This window comes from Beta vulgaris, chromosome 6 (assembly GCF_026745355.1).
Source record: "Beta vulgaris subsp. vulgaris cultivar EL10 chromosome 6, EL10.2, whole genome shotgun sequence".
Lineage (NCBI taxonomy): Eukaryota > Viridiplantae > Streptophyta > Magnoliopsida > Caryophyllales > Amaranthaceae > Beta > Beta vulgaris.
Genome location: NC_079207.1, coordinates 4,436,092 through 4,459,145, shown reverse-complemented (window position 1 = coordinate 4,459,145; position 23,054 = coordinate 4,436,092). Strand labels below are relative to the sequence as shown.

At 35.8% G+C, this 23,054-nt stretch overlaps 3 protein-coding genes across 6 annotated transcripts; 1 reads left to right on the top strand and 2 right to left on the bottom strand.

Annotated features, from left to right (window-relative positions):
* The first annotated feature begins 3,138 nt into the window (after window positions 1-3,138).
* LOC104895125 (probable serine protease EDA2) lies at window positions 3,139-11,813 on the top strand. The gene is made up of 12 exons (XM_010681547.4): window positions 3,139-3,386; window positions 5,733-5,858; window positions 7,239-7,394; window positions 8,724-8,906; window positions 9,056-9,172; window positions 9,310-9,363; window positions 9,449-9,520; window positions 9,965-10,164; window positions 10,328-10,422; window positions 10,555-10,629; window positions 11,174-11,257; window positions 11,333-11,813. The coding sequence occupies exons 1-12, from the start codon at window positions 3,201-3,203 to the stop codon at window positions 11,452-11,454; spliced, it is 1,470 nt and encodes a 489-aa protein (XP_010679849.1). The 5' UTR covers window positions 3,139-3,200; the 3' UTR covers window positions 11,455-11,813.
* A 185-nt stretch (window positions 11,814-11,998) lies between these two features.
* On the bottom strand, window positions 11,999-14,404 carry LOC104895124 (fructose-bisphosphate aldolase 1, chloroplastic). Its single transcript, XM_010681546.4, has 6 exons — window positions 14,120-14,404; window positions 13,294-13,563; window positions 13,087-13,196; window positions 12,913-13,003; window positions 12,526-12,795; window positions 11,999-12,411 (listed from the first exon to the last, which is right to left on the bottom strand). The coding sequence occupies exons 1-6, from the start codon at window positions 14,318-14,320 to the stop codon at window positions 12,133-12,135; spliced, it is 1,221 nt and encodes a 406-aa protein (XP_010679848.1). The 5' UTR covers window positions 14,321-14,404; the 3' UTR covers window positions 11,999-12,132.
* A 726-nt stretch (window positions 14,405-15,130) lies between these two features.
* Window positions 15,131-22,562, bottom strand: LOC104895123 (hypothetical protein). 4 transcript variants are annotated; one of them, XM_010681544.4, is made up of 5 exons: window positions 22,352-22,562; window positions 21,710-21,929; window positions 21,505-21,632; window positions 18,167-18,614; window positions 15,131-15,815 (listed from the first exon to the last, which is right to left on the bottom strand). In XM_010681544.4, exons 2-5 carry the CDS (start codon window positions 21,844-21,846, stop codon window positions 15,665-15,667), a joined length of 864 nt encoding a protein of 287 aa, XP_010679846.1. In that variant the 5' UTR covers window positions 21,847-21,929; window positions 22,352-22,562; the 3' UTR covers window positions 15,131-15,664. The 4 variants fall into 4 exon arrangements, with proteins under 4 accessions (XP_010679846.1, XP_010679847.1, XP_048493741.1 ...); XM_010681545.4 differs by having other exon boundaries at window positions 21,529-21,632; window positions 22,352-22,558; XM_048637784.2 differs by lacking the exon at window positions 22,352-22,562 and adding an exon at window positions 22,055-22,322.
* Between the last annotated feature and the right edge of the window lie 492 nt (window positions 22,563-23,054).

The window sequence follows — 23,054 nt, the reverse complement described above, 5'->3', positions numbered from 1 at the left end:
ATTATTTGTTTCTCTCTCACGTCTGTCATAACAGAGACTTCTCCCTTTTCTTCCTTAACTTCTCTGTAACATCTCTCACCAAACTCTTTAATAACTTTGTATTCTTGCACAATTCTCATATATTAAGATGAAACTTAACGAGTTGTAAAGAGAAATTGACAATAAAAGGTACTAGATCTATGAATTTAATAAGAAAATGGAACATTCTTTTACATTTTGGATTTTCATTTCTTATTTTTTCTCAGCCCTCTTTTCTACTAAACATTTAAAAATAATTTTATGATGTTGATTGTGGTTTGTGAAAAATGAAAGCAGTCTTCAATTGATGTCACATGGAACGAAGGGGAGGAACAAGTTTGACATCATGAAAATAGTGTAGCCAAAAACAGGTAATATTCATTGTACTATTGATATATGTTTGTTGTTTGTAATATTACAATGTGTTCATTGAATTCGTATTGATGTGTTCATTACATTTAGCCATATGTTTATTGTGTGTTTGTTCATATGTTAGGTACATTTTGTCATATGTTTATTGTGTATTTGCCACATATTAGTTGTATTAATAACGTGAATATAGGTTGTAGGCATATGTTCATTATATAGTTCGCATGTGTTCGCTGAAAACATGTTGGTCAACTGCTCGTTGCGTTTTAGTCATATGTTCAATGAAATGATATGAATTAATAATGGGTTAATTATCATATCGTTGTCTACAGATATGTTGCATTTGTTCAAATGCTATTTCAGTTACATTTCCGCCTTTGGATACATACTGCATTTTCAATGTACATAATTTCTAATTATTTTTTGATATTTATTTAACTATTCAATTGGGGTATTCATTTATAATAGTATTTTGTTAATTACAAAATGATATTTGTTCATTACAAAGAAGAATAACGACAACATATATGTGTTATTATAATGAACATATAAGTAAACTGAATGAACAAACTAACAATTTGAATCAGTAGTAGGTTGAATGAATTGAAAAACAAATCAATGAACAGTTGTCAATTTGAAACATATTTTAAAATTTGAAAAGTTCGTAAATCTTCTGAATTTTGAATTTCGAAAAATTCGTAAAAATATTGAATTTTGGAATAATTTGCATATATGCATTTCGAATTTCCAATTGTTCGTTCAACAAATAAACTTGAATCAACTAGATGTTTTTTTCTTGTTTTGTTTTAGAACATTTTGAAATTTAATAATTCATAGTGTTCATTCCAAAATTGCAATTATCCAATCAATAGTAGCGTGTGTTCACTATACTCTGATGTTCATTGAAATAATTGAATGCTCTTTCATCTGCCGTGCATATGGGATTAAAAAATTGAGGAAAGAATTGAGCTAAGGTCCCTCAAGTCAAACATAATAGTTTATACCGTGCGCCCCATGAGGAAGGTGCAACTATATGCACCTTTGAATTTGTGTTATCATCATGCTCTTAGTTACATGTTCTTTTTATTATACTATTTTTTTTATCTGCAATCGTGCTCTTAGTTACGTGTTCTTTTTACTATATAATGTTTTCTTTTGCATCTACATTACTCCCTCCGCTTTTTTTTATTTGCTACATTTGAGTTTACACAAGAATTTAGGAGATGTCATTTTCATGCTTTTTAAATGTACTTTTTGACCCCTTTAGCATTAAATAGAGTGGGAAAAGGGAAAAAGTAGTACTTTTTGGTGGAAAAAGAGGAGAAACAAATATAATACTATTACTTTTTGGTAGGCCAAGTCTCCTAATAAGGAAATGTAGCAAATAAAAAAAAGCAACCCTTTTTGGAAAATGTAGCAAATAAAAAAAAGCAGAGGGAGTATTTAAGGAAAAATTATTAAAGAAAACCTTATAAAACTTGTAAATAAATGTTGTCAGTTCACTCCGTTTTTTTATACACTTTCTTTTTTTTTTGGTTCTTTTTAATTACACACTATTGTTTCTTCTATTATTGGTAATATGTCTCATATATTTTCTCCTCAATGTCACCTACTTGTTAATAATTTAAGCCACTTTTTAGTTTATCTCTCATACTTTTGTACTTGCTCCTTGGTTCTCCCCCAAAATTAAGTGAGTTAAACTAAGAATAAATAGAGAGAATACATTTTAAAGTAAAACGGTTGAAAATAAACTACTTTCGGCCAAATTGTGATTGTTGACTAGTCATCTCTTTTAACTTATTATTTTTTTTCTTTATCGTTTCTCTCATAGCAAAAGCACCATGATTTAATTTTCCCATGAAATTATATCATAAGGTACGATTTAATAAGATCTCTTACATTTATAATATTTTGAGTGATGAGAATAGATCATTGGATAACCCAAGGCAATATAGATCATCACATGAAAATGAAGTTTGTAAATAGTGCCATAACACAAAGTGTGTACATTAAAAAGAAACGAAAACAGTAGTGTTAGAACAATAGACAGATCGAAATCTCAATAAATAGTAGATAAATGACAAAAAATCAATCCATAGATAGATTAAAAAGTCTTGGATGAACCAAATTCACAATAAATTATTGTGATCCCGAACTGATATATCACACAAAAATTTGACTATGCCTGGAAAAAAAAACTAACTATATCAAATGAAAACGGACTATACCACAAAACCAATTGTATCATACAAAAATTGACTATACAAAAGGTGATTCTATCATACAAAAACCGACTATATCAAATAGAAACTTACTGTGTTAGTCCAAGTTGGGAGAATAAAAAAGATCCCAACTTATAAAGAATAAGAATCAATCTTAAAACCGAAAGAAAAGCTCCAACCACTAGCTATCCCTTATCCCTCACTCTCATATACTCCCTTCGTCCTCTAGTTTACCCCTTTCTTTTGCACAGAGTTTTAGGAGAAATAATGTTGTGTGTCATAGAAAGAAAGAAAATCTATTATTTTATAGTAGTATTAAAGTTGGATATATGTACCGGTCAAAAAAAAAGTTGAATATATGTGTGATGAAAAGTTTGTAATCCCATCCTAAAAACAGCTAAAAAAGAAAGGGTAAACTAATAAAGGACATCCTTAAAAAGAATACGAGTAAACTAATAGAGGACGGATGGAGTAATAAGATTAGATTAAGTTGACAACAAAATCTAAAGTTGGACTAAAAAACGAGTGAATGACTATGTCTACATATACTAGTATTCCTTTTGGGAGGAGTTAACAAAATCTGAAAGTCCGATGTCGTCAAGTGAAAGGAATAGGAATACAACGCCATTGTTGTTGATCCTACTGTTGATTGCACAACTTGTTCCGTGTTTTTGTTACCTCAATCCTCATCTTCTTCATCGTTCTTCCGCCACCAACACCTATTTAACTACCCAATATCAATGGTTCAATCAAACTCTTGATCATTTTTCCCCTTATGTATGTATTCTCTTTCTCTCCCTTTTATTTCAAACTTCCGATTATTATTATTAATGTTTTTTTTATCAGTCATACTAGTTGTTATATACTTTTTTAACTTCTTAATTTGATTCTTATTCATTTGATTGTTTACATTTATATGTTGAATTACTTATGAATTTTATGATTAGGTTATTTTTTTGCATACTTTGTTCTTCTTTTTTTGCTGCTACTTGTCTAATTTTTGATCAAATTCAGGAGAAATGTTCCTCCCTTGGTATTTCTGTAAATATATGATGGCGTTTTTGTAATTAATGAAGTATTTTTTTTTCAGAAAAAGATAAAAAAAAAGAAACAAAATTTTATGTTGTTATACAGAAATAGAAGTGTTGTATAATAAATGAGAAATATTTTGTATAGAACTATAAATGTTGGAGTATAACAAATGATAAATATTGTATAAAAAATTGTTAATGTGGTATAAAAAGTGGTTTAAGGGTCCGTTTGTTTTGGAGGAATTTTTTTTGGACGATTTTTCCCATTTTTCTTTGTTTGGTCAGATAAGGGATTTGAAAAGGAAAATTAGGATCACTTTGTGAACATTTTTCTCCGCTCTCTTGTTCCCAACATCTCTGTTCCCCCCTTCTTAGCTTATAGTTTTCCATCAAACCAAGCAACGGAAAATTAATATTCATTTGCGGTTTTCAGGAAAAACCATTTTCCATCAAATCAAACGGACCCTTTGGCCATGGTATGAATAATTTATATTCCTCCCAAGGAGGAATTGGGCAAAGCTCTCAACTTTACTAAAAGAATCATGAAAATGTGGATAATTGATCTTTCTCCTATATGTTTCAAAGAAGGGAAGTCCGTCTTTTTTGTTTAAGCTCAGACACACTTGTAGGTGTCTATCATCTTGAATATGCCATTATTATTCCTATCCTATTGCTTACTTCAACCAAGCCAAGAATACATGGAATTTCTTTTGAAGCATGAGCGCGTGCTGGTCGCTGCTAAGTTGCAAACATACACTCGGGTAATCAAAGAATAACAATGGCAATGACATGCCTTATGGAATTAAAACACACATGAAATTTGATCTCTGATCGAGAATTCAGTGACAATGAACCAATTTAAGGAACTTTCCTTCATCATCTGAAGTTGCACTTTCCTATCAACTCTTTGTTTAATGATGCGGACATCGGTATCTTGAATGTCTACTAGAAACTTAGGAGATGTGGAGGAAAATTTGTATAGGGTAGGGGTATAATACATTCTGTAGCAACTATAGCCTGTAATAAATCACTAGTAATCTGCAGCTGGGATTCATGGATTGACTCTTGGTCCCAGTTTTCTTCTTTCACCCAAGGGCTTGAAGAGATAATCTTAATTGCTCTGTTCCAATGAGCATGCACACTAGTCTTATTACCCCCTTAAAGTTTTGATGTTGAATCAGCTCAATAACCCAGAATTAAGTAACTAAGCCTTGAAGACAATAATTCAAATATACAGCTCGATGCTCAATTGTGTGTGAGATGTCTTATTGGTCTAAAAGAAATTCTTGGCACTATCATTGAGAGTAAAGACAGAGATTTTCTGCTAGGGTGTGAATGGTTGGATGGAAAAAACATTCCCAATGGAAAGTGATTTTCCGTGGAAAACCATTTTCCAGGAAAAACTCAATTGTAGATGATTTTCCTTTGTTTGGTTGCAAGGAAAATAACTTTCCTTTGAACCCATTTTTCTTTGTTTGTGTTATGGCTATTCGATAGAGTGAGGGAAAGTGTGGCTTCCCTTGCCTCACTAGGGAACTTAATATTCCACTCCTGGAAAATGTTTTTCGACCCATATTTTCCCCTCCTTGATATGGTCCAAACCAAATAGAGGAAAATAGTTTCCTCTCAATCAAACACACCCCTAGTATTCTATCCAAAATTCCCAATTATCAAGGATTCTAGATCAGTGTGGGAAAATATACTGGTAAGATAACTACTACTTCGTATTGTCTTATTCGTAACTTTCTTTAGTTCTCCATATGTTGGATGCCTTAGGAAACTAAGCTTTTGCGTGATTTATCATTAAAAAAAAAATCTGAAAAGAGATATGATCCTCCACTTTTACAAATTTTTGTTGTTGTCACTCAAATTTACGATACTCTTAAATACGATATGCAAAGTGTGAATATCTGTTCTCTACTCCTTTTGCGTCCTGGGTTGGCATTGTAGTTTCAATCTGTTGTGAAACTAGTTATAGAACTTCTTAATAGTATTAACGTCTTTATTGCCTCTCTCTTAGTGGTAGGTGCTTGTGTGTTTTTAAGATGATGTTGACATTGGTGTTAAAGCTTCTTTGACATTACTTGTTCAGGACCATCGACAGTTTCAGCAAAGATATTATGAGTTTCTGGACAACTTCCGTTCCCCTGATGGACCAATATTCTTAAAAATTTGTGGTGAATCTTCATGCAATGGGATATCCAATGACTATTTAAGTGTAAGTTCATTCTTAAAATTTTGAACCCATATGTGCATCTTGTATATAAAACTGCTTAGGATGCACTCTTTTAGTTTTATTGCAATTGACTTCTACAAACTGTTTTTTTTTTTTGGCATATCATGAGAATAGAAAAGACAATCAAGTTTTGTTGATTAATCGTGGATCCAAGACAATAATGAGCATATATGTGAGGTACTGAGGTGAACACTCAAAATTAGTTGATAGGGTGAGAGGGAGGTTGAGAGAATCTTCAATATGTGGAATCCGATTATTTGAGGCATTGTACAAGTAGCATCTATCGTGGACTCCTGTATTTGAACAATCATTTTGAGAATTAAGCATGTTTGAATAGTCTTTTATCCCACAAATAGGGATTTGAAGATTAGTGAATTTTAGTGCTAACTCCTGTATTTGAACAATCATTTTGAGAATTAAGCATGTTTGAATAGTCTTTTATCCCAAAAATAGGGATTTGAAGATTAGTGAATTTTAGTGCTACTGGAAATAATTTTGACTAAGGTGGAGCCTACTCTCTCCCTCTCCTCCCCCTCCCCGGAAGAAAAAGAAAAAAGGAGTGAAAACAAATTTAAAGAGGGACTCCAGTAATAGAAAATTCTTGACAATTGAGTTTTGTTGTAGGAGTTTTATCTAACTTTGTCTGTTTTCCCATTTTGGCTAAAATTTAATTTAGAGAATGTGTTCCAGGAGGAAAACAAAATTTGGTTTCTGTAACTATAGAAAAAGTTATTTTGGAGTATATTGTATACTTGTATCAAACAAGCCTCAACTTAAATCCTTCTGTTGTAAGGTCTGAGGAGTGGGGCCTGGGAGCAAGGTGTAGGGAACCTTACCTTGAAAGGCTGAAATTAATGAATGATTAAAGAGGTTTTTAGATGTATATCTAAAAGCTAAAACTTACTTGCTAAAGCAGAAATGACGACTTACTGCTTAGGACTGTTTGAACTTCGAACTTGGGGTTTTTTCAACATGAATTTAGCCTGGTCTGGGTTCCGTGTATTTTAGTGTTTTTACTAGCCTTTGAAGTTTAGGATATTAGTATTGATGCCTAACGTTTCAGTTATGTATATCATAAGGTTTCTGGAAATATGTGACTTCATTTTATCACGCTTTGCAACATGAAGAATTTTCTTTGATATGCAGAAGTTTCTCTTAGTTACTTTTGTGCATTTCTCAGATAAGGTTTTTCTAGGGTCTGCATAATGACATAATTGTTGAGGCTTACACATCTTTGGAATATTTACCTATGACTGCATTGAAATTTAAAAGCCAATATGAGTTTTTGTTGTGCTAAGTCGAGTCACCATCTTTCCCTGAATATATCAGTTACTAATACTCTCTAATTTTTATCAACTTCAGGTTTTAGCTAAGAAGTTTGGAGCTGCTATTGTTTCCCCTGAGCATCGGTACTATGGCAGGAGCTCCCCCTTCAATTCGCATACTACAGAAAATCTTAGATACCTTTCTTCTAAGCAGGCGCTTTTTGATTTAGCAGCATTCCGCCAATATTATCAGGTTTAATATTATATTTTGCTTCATATGTCTTCTAATTTTAGTAATTGTTATAATTGATGTAGTGGCTTATGGTTTTACTGAAGTAGTAAGTTTATTTCAGAATGATTTATAGACTTATTTAACATTAACATGTATGAGAATTGACAATTTAGTGAGATTCTGCTGAGATCAGGTCGAGGAATGTCAAGATGTTGATGTATGGAGCCTTATCCCAATCAATCAAATTTCCTATATATCCTCAAGAGAAAGAGTCTGATTTATTTTTCCTGTGGTTTCAAAATATAAGGCACCCACACGGCCACGCTATCGAGGGAAAACATTGATAATTTGGTTTTCCCAATATATTACATGAGAATCATAAAAAATCAAGTGAAGTAAGGACTTTTTATTCAATATTCAACTTTGACAATTTTTTAACAATCTTTGGCAATACATTTTGAGAGAATTTATGCTCCTATACCATATTATATGTCGCTTAACTACTTTTTTTTAGGTTCCTCATTGTCTGTCACTTAAAGTATCAATGCACTGCATTTTTTAAAATACAAGTCTTTAGATACCATAAAATAATTAAGTTTTTAATTTGTGCACTTAAATTTAGGACATGTATTATAGAAAAGAGTCTTTAGATACTGATGACACTAGGATGTCAAGCGAGTTTTGCATGCTGAAAAGGATGGTGATGTCATCCCAAGCATTAGGAATCTAGGATCTCTACAATCTTTCATAAGTGGATGATAGTGAGATTTTTTTTCTTTCTATTTTTATGTTCTTGATAATGCAGATTATTATTGTTATTACTTATCATCATAAGTATAGGTTGGTGAGGCTTCTGTGGCTGATTAAGGATGAATGTTGCAGAAGTCATGACTGAAATCACATAGTTCGGTATTAGTTTAATTAATTTCACCATCCGTGGTAGATTAAAACCGAAGGAAGTTTGACAGTTCGTTAGGCTGCCCACAAAATCTTTTAATGTTTGCCAAACTTCATTTTAGACTCTGATATATTTCCATCTCAATGATCTGGGTTGTGCTTAATTTCTGTCTTAAGGTTTTAGATAGTCTCTTTTAGGTATGATATGTGACATACTAAGGATGATCCAGTAATCTGGAATTATCCTCAGTATGTCTTAATTTATGTTCTATATATGGCATAATGGCAGGGACTTTTGTCCTGTATTCTGGAATCTTCTGAAAGCTTTGCGGCTGTATGTGCTTGTCCCAAGATCTCGTTTTGATGATTGAGACTTGGGAGATATCGTCTTAGTATCTGCTCTATATATAGCAGGAATATTCTTGACATCAATTATCTTTTCTTGATTTCAAGGACTCCCTAAACCAGAAGCTCAATAGATCAAATTTTGAAAATCCATGGTTTGTGTTCGGTACCTCGTACGCTGGAGCTCTTAGTGCTTGGTTCCGCCTAAAGTTTCCTCATTTGACATGCGGAAGTCTTGCTAGTTCTGCTGTGGTTCTGGCTGTTTACAACTTCACAGAGTTTGATCAACAGGTGGGTGTTCTTGGTTGGTGTTCTTATCAAACCTCTGTGGACCCTTGTTTCACTACTCACATCTAGGAATACGTTTCTGGAGCTTTTCTTTACCATGCAGCATGCTGAATGAAATTTAAAATTGATCTTCATGTGCTTCTGTACTGCAGATAGCTACCTCTGCTGGCCCAGAATGTAAAACTGCATTGCAAGAAGTTACTCAACTTGTTGAACAAAGATTGAACTCAAACCCGAAGGCAGTAAAGTCATCCTTTGGTGCATCTGAGGTGAGACCATGTACATTTGCTGACAATGGATTATTTATTGCATCATAGAAATTATGGCAATGTCACATACTTATCATCTGTGCTTGGATTGGATGTTGCTGGTTTTAATATAAAATCTCTCCTTAATTTTGTTGTAGCTAACAATTGACGGGGACTTCCTGTATTTTCTGGCTGACGCTGCTGTTATTGCTGTAAGAATACTCTGTAAAGGTCTACTTATAAATATGGTTGCCTATCTTACATTGTCCATGGCTCACTACTTTAAGGACTCTGCAGTTTCAGTACGGCAATCCAGACAAGTTGTGCACTCCTCTTGTTAAAGCGAAGAATGAGGGTCAAGATCTGATGGTATGCTTAACCCCATTCGTTTCACTAGCATATTTCTGTGCTCCCTTCTTAATATTGTTGAAACCGCTATATGTAGTAGATCTTTGCGTATTCAAATCAATGTAATTTATTGCTTGAACATTGTTAAATGTCCTGGTGTAAAGTAACATATTTTTTCAGTTTCCAACTTAAGTTCCAGGTTTAAACTCTAAATTAAGCTAAAAATATACTAATTTTCTTTAACTAGCTTTGTGATGTCTGTCGCTGTTGCATCTCTAATGTACACTGAGTTCTCTTTCATATATATATGCTACCTGGAGGCTCTAGAAATATACAAGTAGATAAATTTATGCCTTTTCAAGTATCAGGGATGGACCCATTCATTTTCAGATGCTTCTGTTATTATTGTTGTCAATCTCTGCCTTTCTGAGTTTCTGCTACATTGAGCTGGAATCCTTTGTGCAGGACGCTTATGCCTCATATGTAAAGGACTATTTTTTTGGAAGCTTTGGTTTCAGTGTTGAAACATATAACCAGGAATACCTGAAGAACACTGCTCCTGGTAGTTCTGATAGACTGTGGTGGTTCCAAGTTTGCAGTGAAGTTGCATATTTCCAGGTAGCACCTGCAAATGACAGCATTCGTTCATCTAAAGTCAATACAAGGTTCTTTTCTCTGATCTTTCTTGTATTGTACGCTCCATTACTGATCTACCTTCCAAACTCTTCTTGTTTCCCGTCTCTATCGGTTCACAGATCTGGTTTTTGGTGGCTAACAAGTTTTATGCTATTGCCTATTCATCCTTTGTTTGTATGGTTATATGTTCAGATATCATTTGGACCTTTGCAAGAATGTCTTTGGAGATGGTGTGTACCCTGAAGTTGATGCAACTAATCTATACTACGGAGGCACAAAGATTGCTGGTTTGCATACATCCTCTCTCGACTAGATAGCTATTCCAATTTCCATGTGGCCTACTTAACAAACTGTGGCCTGAAAATATATTGTTTCCTTGTAAGTTCGGTCATCTAACAGTCTGTCTCTTTCATTGACAGGCACCAAGATAGTTTTTACAAATGGCTCTCAAGACCCTTGGCGACATGCATCCAAACAGACTTCATCTCCTGGCAGTGAGTTGCTTGGTCTTATAGCTGTGTCACCTATATTTTATTTTTCTGGCAAGGATATAATAGTTTCAAGTGTAAATGTATATGTTAAATTGTTATTCTGTTTTAGTAAGCATTCATTCTCTACTCCCTTAATTTTTTTTTTTTTTTGTTCTTAATTGAAATGTCTGGATAATGGAGCTAAATTTTGACCATAATTTCTCACCATGTGCATTTTCAACATATAAACTTCTCATAATCTTTACAATTACGTAATTGAAGATATTAATGGCTAAAGTTTGCCCTGGAAATTTGTGAAAATGTATTTTTGAATTGATGCACCGGACAGATTCTGAGTAGGAAAAGCTGAGTCAGGCTGTTATCATAGGTGTACTACTGTCTTAACCATGAACTGTCCCCAATATCCTGTATCACTTCTGCGAAGTTAATTTATCCTGGAATACCCTGAGATAGGGACTGCACCCTCCCAAACCTTTAAAAATGGTGATATTGCTTGTTCACTTTCATCTTTGTTTACGCTCATGTATTCTTTTCCACGTCTTTTTAGTGCCTTCTTATGTCACCACTTGCCACAATTGCGGCCATGGGACTGACTTGCGGGGCTGCCCTCAAGCACCATTGAGTATTGAAGGTATGATTGGGTTGCGCTTTTTATGTTTTAATAAGAATCTATCTCTTACTTAACAGACTGAATATCCTGACTCAGGTGATGACAAAAGATGTAGCTCTCCTGATGCCGTTAACAAAGTGAGACAACAGGTTATGGAGCACATAGATCTTTGGTTGTCTGAGTGCCAAGATGCTGCTAGGGGCTGGAGCTCTTTATAGTGTGCTGATCTCTATATAGTTTGAAATGTATTTATGTAAAACCAATCTCAGTCATGAAAGTATTAGATTTGTCAAAGATATGCGATATCTATCCAATCTAAGCCTACTATTACGCAGAATGACCTCTCTTCATTCTCTGAAATAACGCCCACATCATCTCACGGCTTCCAGTAAGACTGTAACTTGATTGTAATGCTTTTTCTGATAGTATAATGTAAAGTAATGGTGTACTAGTGTGGGAGCAGATGCAATGACAAGAATTGTGCAAAAAAAATAATACTCTCTTTTCTTTGGCAAGTTTACTATTGGATTACACACGTAAGTTCTAATGTGAAATGCAACTTTTCTTTTATAATTCATTTTTGTTCAGTTCATGTTGAAGTTTATTCGAGTCCACACTAGCAATGGCAGAACTTCTTTTTGCCAGTCTTTTCTGTTCCTCTTCAGTAAAAGGGATTTGATATTGAAGCTTTCTGCTCTTTCTGTTCATAACTGAAGATGTAAAGCTGATCTTTTGTGTTTTTGAAGATAAATTAGTCCAAACTAATCCAAATGTAGATTCATTCCATAAATTGATGGTTAAAAGGTGCAAAATAAACATACAGAAAGGGTAAATGAGAAGCAGCATAAGCTGGGCTGGTAATTATAGCTCTAAACTGCAAGCAAAAAAGGGAATAATTAGTAAGTGTATCCCTTGACAAACATTCCTTGCTTGGCCTCCTCAGACTCTCCGTCGCCAGTGTATTTTCCTAGCTGAGCGAGAGAGTTGGACTTTGCCCGGAGAAGCAAGGTTTCTTGAGCTGCCTGCACATTCTCAGGCCTTCCTCCCCATGTCTTAAGGCAGGTATTCTGGAGGGCTCTTGCGTAAGAAAATGACACGTGCCATGGGTTTGGAGCTTGGTTCATTGCATTCAAGTTGAGGGTTGCTTCAACTTCAGATTGCCCCCCAGATAAGAACTGTTTAACAAGATAGAAACAGAAAGTAATTAATTTTGAAATCTCAATATGTTGGATACCACTTTAAGCATTCTTTTTTATTAGTTTCTCTTTTAAGACATGATGTGGTCTTACCATGATTCCAGGAACAGCAGGGGGAATTCGTTGGCGGAGGAGGCGGAGGGTGTAGTCAGCGACCTGTTGAGGAGTGGCTTGCTCCTTGCACTCAGCACCAGGAGTAACCATGCTAGGTTTAAGGAGAATGCCTTCATACATGACATTGTTCTCAGCCAGGTAGAAGAATACTTCAGCCCATACTTTCTTTGCTACCTCAAATGTCCTGTCTATTCCATGTTCACCATCCAACATTATCTCTGGCTCCACAATCGGTACCAATCCGTTGTCCTATGTACCAATATTGCATTGTCAAAGATAAGCTAATCGCCAATCAATCAAATTCCTTTTTTTTCTGATGAAACTTTAGCTAGAACTATTGTTGAAACTGAAGTACAACTTAATTACCTGCGAGATGGCAGCATAGCGAGCAAGACCCCAAGCAGCTTCCTTCACAGCAAGTGCAGATGGTCCGTTGGGAATGCTCACAACTGTACGCCTTCATAATCAACAACAACCTAGATTGGTTACATCACTTCAAATCTCTAAATCAAACAGCTTTTGTACTGGTAGAATATATACCATTTGGCAAAACGAGCACCCTGCTGGTAGTAGGCAGCAGAGCGTGAAGCTAAGCCATCAAGACCTTGACACCATGACTCATCGTTTGATCCAGCCAAGGGAACCAAACCCTATGATCAAATATACATATTGAGAAGTCATTAGAAAAGAGCAATCATCAAGTACTAAAAAAACGAATTAGTAAGTTGTATGAGTTGCTATGCTTACCTTGTCAACCTTAATACCAGGTACAATATTCTGATCAACCAGGACGTCAACCATTTTTTTACCATCAGTGGTGGACTGGTAGAGTGTCTCCTCGAAAAGGATGGCTCCGGAGATGTACTGACCAAGTCCAGGAGCTGATACAAGCAGAGTTCTGTAGGCCTGACGGTTGGCCTCCGTGTTCTCCAGTCCAATTGAGGCTAACCGCTTCCCACAGGTAGCATTTGACTCATCCATAGCCAGGATTCCGCGGCCTGGTGATGCGATTGTTTTCTTTATCCAGAAACCCCATAACAAAACTTACTATCAGCAACGACTGTGCTTTATATTTTGTAACTACAACTGAATTCCTTGTTAAGATGGTATAAGTTATAACATTCATCGCTGACTCTTTAATCCAAATATTGTCTCTTCATAAATTCATATTGTGAGAAATTCGTAGTCTATGAGTTTCCAAACTTACCTTATAAATATATGTTCCACTAAACTTCATCTAAATTTCAAGGTTAAAGCTTGTCAAGTTTGACATTTTATACATTGAGAAATACATAAAACAGAACATCTTGCTCAAGATTTATCTAACAATGTTTTCTGTATTTCTCATCATAATTCAACACCATTTTATATAGTCAAAGTAAGTGATCTTAGACCACCAAAATAAGTATACTTGCAGATTACTCTGAGACAAAACTACTGTCAACTTAATATAAAAGAAGAGAAAAAAAGGTTTCTGAACATAGGTGATTATCCTATATATGCCACATATCTATGAACAAGAGTAAGATTTATACACATAGATATGAAATTATATGATAATAATCGTACGTACCGCGGTTTTGATAAGCTCATCAGCATAAGAACTGGCTTTAACACAAAGAGAAGAGGAAGGAGCAGAAGGAGTACACTTAACAACAGATACTTTGTGGAGGGATTGACCCTTTACCCACTCAGACTTATCAAGACCAGCAGCTGCAGTTGCAGCTGAGGATGTGTTCTTTATCAGGAAAGAGGCTGATGCTGCTGTTGCCATTGATTGGTTTATTATTTCTTCCTTGTATATTTTTTGCTTTCTCTCACTCTCTCTCCTGTTCACTCTCCACAAGACCACAACAATCGCTGCTATTTATAGTTCCCCTGTCTATGGCATGGGGATATCTTCTTTGAGGCTGCTATGAGTCAGCCAATTGGAGTTTGACAGCTTGGATCATCTTTGTTTATTAGGACCAAGATGTCTTTGTTCCTTTTTCTTTCTTTTTAAAATATACTTCATCCTTTTTTTAATTACTTGCATCGTTTTCTTTTGCACAAAGACCAAGGTGAGGAGAGAGATGAAAAAGAAACCCCGTGTACTAGGAGAGTGAAAGAGAATTGCCAAAAACTGTTAATAGTGCAAGTAATAAAAAAACGGAGGAAGTATATATCTATTTAGTTATCAAATTTTAAGTACCCAATAACTAAAATCACATATATATATTTGGGACTACCAAAGTAAAACAACAACAAAGGAAAGGTCCATGTATATAAAATAGATGTATTGAATCATGTTAATACATAAACATAACACGTTAAGTTGGGTTTTTTTTTTATAAGAGTTTCATGTGTTGTTGGGGTTTGGGTCGTATGGGTTCGAAGATAGCTAGTTTTAAGTAGAATCATCATTACCACATATTTGTTCTCAGGTCATATGAAATGATATTTGTTGCAACCAACTTAAAAAAAACTCTTCGAATTCAGCTTAACCTCACAGCATTACGTTGGAAAGCAACAAAAGTATAGAGCCCACCGAGCACATCATCTTGAAAGCTAACCCATCGTACCAACTTGTGATGTTGAATAGATGTGAAGAAACTAAAAAGAGACAGAAAAGAAATCTACCACAAAAAATTAGAGAATGGAAATGCAAGTATTTGCAAATTGTACAGGCCAATGCATTACATTTGTAGGCTCTGTGAACAGTAAGATCTGGTGTAGGGACTACAACATCCCAAATCTCAGGAGTTGCACGAGCATCGCGAGTCGTAAATTATAATTGGTTCACATCAGTCAGTTCATATGATAACGGCTGCATATGTTGTGCCCTTGCGGACTCCATGTCAAAAAAAACCAAAGGAAATATAGCGTGCAGACCACATACAATGGCCAAAACTTTTTGCTATCCCTCTTATAAGATTTAAGGATTAGAAGTTCCATCCTAATCAACATTCCATACTTTCAATAGAATAAGAAACTCTTTCATGAATAAATCTCTCCAACTTCCTTAGATCTACTAGAATTTTGATGCTCCCTCCTGTATAACGAACCTAATGAAAAAAATCAGGTCACTGAAAACTCACAAACCATTTGCGGACTGCAACATTCGGACAGCTCTGAAATGCTATTTTAGATATGTAGAAGCAACCCAGAGAAGCACATAAGTTATCAAAGAAGTAGTCACTTCCAAACTTGTCGGTCCTTTTAGTATAGGCGGAATGACTGATACCATCAGAAAGGTACCCAAGAGCCAAGATAGAATAAAAGCTCCAGCCCTGCACAATTGCAAGCAACATTCAGTACTCAATACAGAACTACAATTGATTCATCTTGAACGAAGTATATACTTCCCCTCTTTTCACTTCTTGTTTTCACGCCATCCAATACATTACTTTGATCAATAATATCTTTAATTATGCATAGCGAAAAGTTCTATTATAAAAATATGCAATTAGATTAATCCAACACCCCGAATCCTTCGTTAAACTTTTCAATAAGTTTATTGATAGAAAATTGGTAAAAAGCATTTTTATGCCTATTATCTATGGTAAGACTCAAATGAGTACGCGCTATTTCTGAACAAGTTCCTGGATAACAAGCCTGAAGATTCTCTTATTGATGCTAGTGAGTAGTGACGATATCGATCGTGACCTTGATACGGAGCTGAAGCTGCTACTAGGATGAATGCGCTAACTATGGATCCCACTTATCTGTAATTTCTTATACATAAGGAATAATAAATTGTACAAGGTTAGTTGGTGAACATCAGAGACATAAATCCTACTCTCAGTATTTGCCAAGGTTCAAGATGTAGAAGCGTGCAACACAATACCAATATAAAGAACAAGAGATAGAGGAACTAACAGAAGAACAGGCACACAAGCAGCCAATGTATAAAATTCGTGAAGCCAAGACACCCAACTTAATTGTACCACATTGACTAAAGCCAACATCAAAAATATACAACCAAACACTGAACCACAAGCACAAACCAAAATCCCAATCCTTAGCACTACACTGTTAACATGAGCCACCATTGGCAATAGCCGGACTCATTGCTCGACCACCCACATCGCCACCACTCGTTATACATGGTAGACAATGAGGTCCTCCACGATATAAGAGAGTCGTAAGCATGAAGATGGCGCGTTGTTCGTGATTACAGGAGTGTAACTTGGATCACTAGGATCCGAATTAACAATGCTTAAGAAGAGGGCTAAGGTGAACAACGAATTTACGTTCACTATGCCATCTACGGCCATTATATGTATGGGTGTTGCTGTGGATCTTGATCTGTTATGTCCTCCATCATGAATGAAGATAGGGACTTTATTTTATACAAAAAAGATGGTGATGGATGTTTTTATGGTTGGTGATGAGTGAGGAAGGAGAAACGTCTACACAGCAGCCTCATATGGCTTGTAAGAAAACAATTCCTTGGTTCTCAAAGGAAGTTCAAAAAGTGCAAACAGTAAGCCCCGTTGCCGGGGAAAGAACCCGGGTCAGCAAGCGTAGCATCTAAAAGAAAAGGAGGAGTATATTTTAACAATTAACACCTACTTCATTCATACGGAAACAGTTGTCACACTGTCCTAATTTCTTCATTAAAAATTTAAATTCATTTGACCAGAATACCTTAACTCTCTTGCTCTGTACTCCACTTGGGTTCCATGAACATCTGTGATGGTACTTAACCCAAACGGAGCATCAGTAGCACATGCACCAGGAACTACATCCCAAGGAACTGATTGGAGGGTAGCTCATATTTGCTGCATTGAGCTGGACTAGACAGTAGAGAAGCTAGACACGAAAATGGACTAAAAATGTGTAAGATTTGGCTGAGATATGCGTGTATTTTACAGTTTCATGAATGACAACACTACTGCTACTTTTAAATGGGAGTGATTTTGGATGGGCGGTCATCTTTCAGTATTACTTCAGGTCATTGAATACTATTAGAACAGCTTAAATAGGTTACCATGTATATAACCAAGTAAAAACTAAAAACTAACAACTCAATGAGTTTCATATGCTTTCTCATGGAAGTTCCTTTCAAAGTAAGGCTAGTCCAGTATACCATTGTCTTGGAAAGGTCTGTGCAGAATCTATGCAAGCTTGCAGAAACATCATATAAGCGCAAAAAAAAAAAAAAAAAAAAAAAAAAAAAAAAGAGAAACAAGGGGAAGATCGGGATGAAGGGGGGTATAGCTTTCAAAGCTAGCAGATCCAAATGAAATGCACAAACAGAAAAGCAATCTGGGGATAAACAAGGATTAGAAGTAACACATATTTCAAAGACAAAGTTGATTGCAAATATGAACAAAGTCATGTTGCTGTTGATTGTGGCACTAGAAAACAATAATTGATACCTGGTGTCTATTTTGATCAGTTCCAGCTATAATATTTGCTTTCTAAACTATATTTTATTTCTTTGCTCAGCTGCCATTCAACTCTTAGCAGTCAAAGCATAGATGAAACCAAAAAAATTATACCAAACTGAAGAATTTTAACACAAAAGGACACATCCTGGATAAATTGCTTAGAAGTGCAAGTTACAATTTGATTTTGAGGTTAAAGAAGAAAAATGAGAGAATAGAAGCATGAGATTGGACAAAATAGTACGTACCCATAAAGAAAAGATCGAATATTGCTTTTCAGCCTGCTGTGAATGAAATATATGGTAGTCACAAGAGAAATGGCGACCTGAAGAGTAGGACCTTCTTCAGTAGGGAAGAGGACAGTTAGGGCTCCAAGCAACAGGAACGCAACAGATGTTATCACAATGAATTTGCTGTCTGACGGAGTCCGAAACCTGTTCATCACTGCCTGTACATAACGGGACTGTGTCACATCCCTCACCTTTTTCTTTATTTGGAGCTTTGGCCTCTTTCTTTCATAGAACTTCTGCATGATTATTTTGTCATGAGCTGCTTCAATTGCATCTGCACTTGGTTTGTGGCCAGCGTATCTTTGTATTAGAAAGTTCCTTGCTGCTTGAATTTCTTCCTCAGAGGCCTCAGGGCTTATACCAAGTCGTTTGTATGGGTCCTTGATATTGATTCTTGGAAAGACATCTACGTAAAAGTATGACATTTCTAAGTGACACGCAGGAACAGAGAATTGAAGTATAATGCCAACTTAACAAAAAAACAAAAAATCTATGAGGAGCTTCTACAAGGTTCTCTCTCTCCATCCTTACATTCCTGATTAGCCCTATAGACACAATTTCGAGAGATATGTCTAGTATATGAGTACTTTTATGGGATCCGTTAACCAGTGCTTTCTCATATAGAATGACTTGCTTTGTGCTCTTTGATATTGTGATGTATAATCTCGTATCAAAAGCTACCTCAATTTTATCGTACTAAACACTAAACAGTCTCTTGTATATGAATCGTAGATCTCATAACATTTATATCTCACAATAAAAAAAAAATAAGTTTCTTAAAAAATAAGTTTTGCAAAAACTAAGTCCAAATAAGTTTTAATAAGTTCAATTCACATCAGTTCGGCAAAAAACCTGAGAAAAGAGAACACACACTTCATTCATTACAGAATATGAAATTTATAAACTCAAGGACTGAAACACTGCATAACAATCACTTGTGACTTTATAGCTTCATATAAATGTAAGGACCTAAGGATCATCACGAAAGCTGAGAGAGAGATCAAATCATTATCAAGTTCATGATGTGTGATTTATGACGATTATTGGAAGTAGTTGAAACCAGAAACATCCTCAAGTACCATAGATAATGATGCAAGTGTTTTATGTGGCAATAATCTGATATTTTAAACATTTTGATTTTTGGACATTGATGGGATCAATAGTTTTCAATGAAGAGAGGTCGAATGGGAATCATAGATTGAAAGTATTATCTGGGAAACTCCTGCCACCTTGCACCTTTCTCAGTATGAGATACGTTAAAAGATATACCCTTACTTAAATGTTGATTCCCCTTCTCAATATTGGGTTTGAATCTGGATGATTTAGACTGAATTGGATTGTGTTCACCCCCTAAGTGAGTGTTTCAAGTACCATTGGTCAATTTTCAGAGGAATGGTAATGTTGAGCTAGATAGGACTTGAGTATTAAGTTTTGGTGGCCCATATGAAGAGAGCCAGCTAAGATATTGTGCAACTGTAGCGTACCACTAAGTTAAAGGGAAAAGTTTATAGCACTGTTGTTAACCAATCTAATTATACGGGTTAGAATGTTGGCATCTAGAAAAAAATCGTATCCAGAAGATGGGTGTAGCACAGATGCATATATGAAGATGGATGTGTGAGAACACCATAAGAAATATTATTCGAAATGAAGATACTCGGAAGATTGGAGTTGCATGCATTGAGGAAAATATAAGGGGGAAGCAGCTACGTTGGTTAGGGCACGAGCCATATTGGCAAAAAAGATGTGCTCATAAGGGAACTATTATGAGAATTAGAAGAAACCAAGAAGATAAAAGATAACTTGGATGGAATTGAGTTAAAAAAGGAAAAGGAAAATGGGTTTTCAGGAACATATAGCAATAGATAGCTATTAAGGGACGACCACGTGGGAGTATTTCTTGGTTCATTCACTCGGCCCCATCTTTTAGGATCAAGATTCAAGGCTTTGACATTGTTCTTATTACGACATAGGTGTCACAGTCACGAACAATACCATTCTAGGTGTGGGCCCCTACATCTTTTGTCCAATCAATCCCCCATGTGATGTCCTTCCCAGTTACTTTTTCTTTTCCCTCATACTTTTCTTCACCTTTCATACTTTTCCTCTCCATCTATTATGCTTTATTCTTGGCCATGGTCAAAAACAACGTGTGTCAATTAACTAGTAATGCAGGGAGTACTTTCTAATAACCACTAACTAAATAAATAAAAGGGCTCAGATTACTAAAGAAAAGTAGGGGAATTGAGGTATCCCAACAAGGACAACATGAGGACTACGCAGATGTATGGGTACATGAGCCACCTCTCGTCTTTCTTGAGGTATCATAAGTATGTTTAACCAGTTCAAAGGCACAAAAGTGCCAACTTACACAGTCAGCCTTGTTAACAATCCAAAAGCAATAAGCCTCAAGCAAGGGCACAACATGGCTATGTTCGCTAGCATAGGTGTCTGTGTTCCTCGTCAGAATCGAACATTTCAACTCTTCATAGCATGTCCCTTCGCACTTTGCCAAATCAAGTAATTAACTATCCATTACTCATCAGAAAGCTCTTAACCCAAGTTTTGAACTCAAAGTAGACTAATCCCCAAATGGTGAGTAAGAAGTCAGATATCTCCTTGCATAGTTGAAACCTAGCATTGATTTCTCTCCGTTGGCTAGTTCCTGCAACTTAACCTCCACAAATCAATTCCACGCCTCGCAAAGCCACCTTCTCACATCCTAAAATACTCAAAAACATTTTCTTTGATCCTCCCTTAAAAGGACCATGGCAGATATATGTACAAGACTTTTCTTCTTCAAAGACCATTTGATCCATATGGTGACATGGCCATTGTGTGGCTTGTAGCACGGGATCCTACTTTGAGTCTCCCAACCAAGCTCACTCCATCTACATTTAGAAGATCTTTAGTAGTTTGACTTATACCTTATCATGGGTCCAATCCTCATTGACCAACATCTAGTACCTCATTTGAGGTTTCGTATGCAAAAGAGCAACTATAACGATTGTTGTACTCCAACAAGGCCTAAAGAAGTTTACATCCATAAGGCGTAACACCTAGGTTAGAGGCAATGAGCTAGTCTAGTTAACAACAAAATTTATTATGGGGATTGTAAGTAGAGCAAAGGTAGGTCATTTGAGTGCAGTGCAATCCAAAGAATATCGTTCTCTGGAATGATATATAAGGGTGCTAATCACAAGTTATTCAACACAAGCCACACAAGATGCCAAAAAAAAAAAAAGGGAATTATCAACCACTCAACCAACTAAAAAGCTCGAACGGGCAAGCATTACCAGATTGGTTATTCATAGCATTACCAGATTGGTTATTCATAGCATCACCAAAAGAAGCATCCATAGCACATCTAATCAAGTGTGTTTGAGGTCGACATAATCTGTTCTTAGGTTGAGCTAAGCAATTTCTGCAAAGTTAAGTTGTATTAGACAAAATCATGCCAGAATGCAATATAATGGAGAATAACATGATAAAAGGTAATACCCTCCAAGTTGAAGAAACCTCCCAGATATTCTAATCTGAGGAAAGCCATGAATTCGGCCATCTAACGCCCTCGACGATCGAGCAGGCAAGTGAATACAATAACCCGAAAGACTACCAGCTAAACCCGAAACAGACATCTTTACCAACAATGTACAACAGCCTGATATCTCAAGACCCACTATCTATCCTCACTTTGATAAACCTCACAGCACTACAAAACCTGCAAAACCAGAGTATAACACCATTTTATTCATTAAGAAACACTACCAAAATTCTGACTCTAGCAGTGGCAACTGGCAAGAAATCCTTTTCTTTTTACTCGGGAAATAAGTTGCAGTTAAAGACCTTCTCTGAGGCATTTCGTCGAGCAACTAAGATGCATTAGCAATGAAAGACCCCAATTAAGATCAATTTGTAAGAATAGCTGATGACCCACCTCAAAACTCGAAAGACAGTGGTCAGTGGTGCAATTTTAGCAACGATTGTAAACGCAATTGTAAGGAGAAAACCAAATTCTCAGCAAAAAAAATAAAAATATAAGACTATAAGAGGAACAAAATTAATGGAAATCATTTAAATTGATGAACCATCATAATAAATAATAATATAGGGTAAAGCAAAGAAAGAGGAGAGAGAAGCGACCTGTAACTATAAATTAGAGCTTTTTATACTACAGATGAAAAACTTGAGAATGATGATAATAAAGATTTGATGTTGTTTCTTCAACTTGTCGCTTTTTTCTGCTAAGTTGCGAGCTCAACTGCACAGTGGATAGGAGGAGACAACCGCATTAAGATAAACAAGAGAGACCCGGTTCTTTTTAGTTGTGTCATTTAGCAACCCAGTTTTAAATTGATACAATGGTGTTTTAGGTACACTTTCCGATACGATCTTAAATGATCAATTTTACTGGTAAAGTGATTTTCTTGGATAAAACGAACGTCATTGATGACTCTTTAAGGACATGAATTTCGAGAAGCCCGTCAAAACGAGTACTAATATGAGAAGATTCTGAGCACGCTTCTCGATGCGATCTTAAACGTTCGATTTCGCCGGCAAAACGGCTTTCTTTGAAAAAACAGACTCCAGCAGTGAGTCAGTGACCCTTTAAAGACACGAATTTCGAGAATCCCATCAAAACGAGTATCAATATGACGACATTTTGGGCACGGTTCGCGATACGATCGTAAACAATCGATTTCACTAGCGGGCCTTGACCCGACGGGGAATTTTGTGGGAAAGGGAGCTCGAACTTTCCATGTCAGGTTGGTTGTTCAAAAGACTGGATTTTGACCCCTTAAGCTTCGCATAAGCGGCTTCTCCCATTAGACTTGTTCATTTTTTT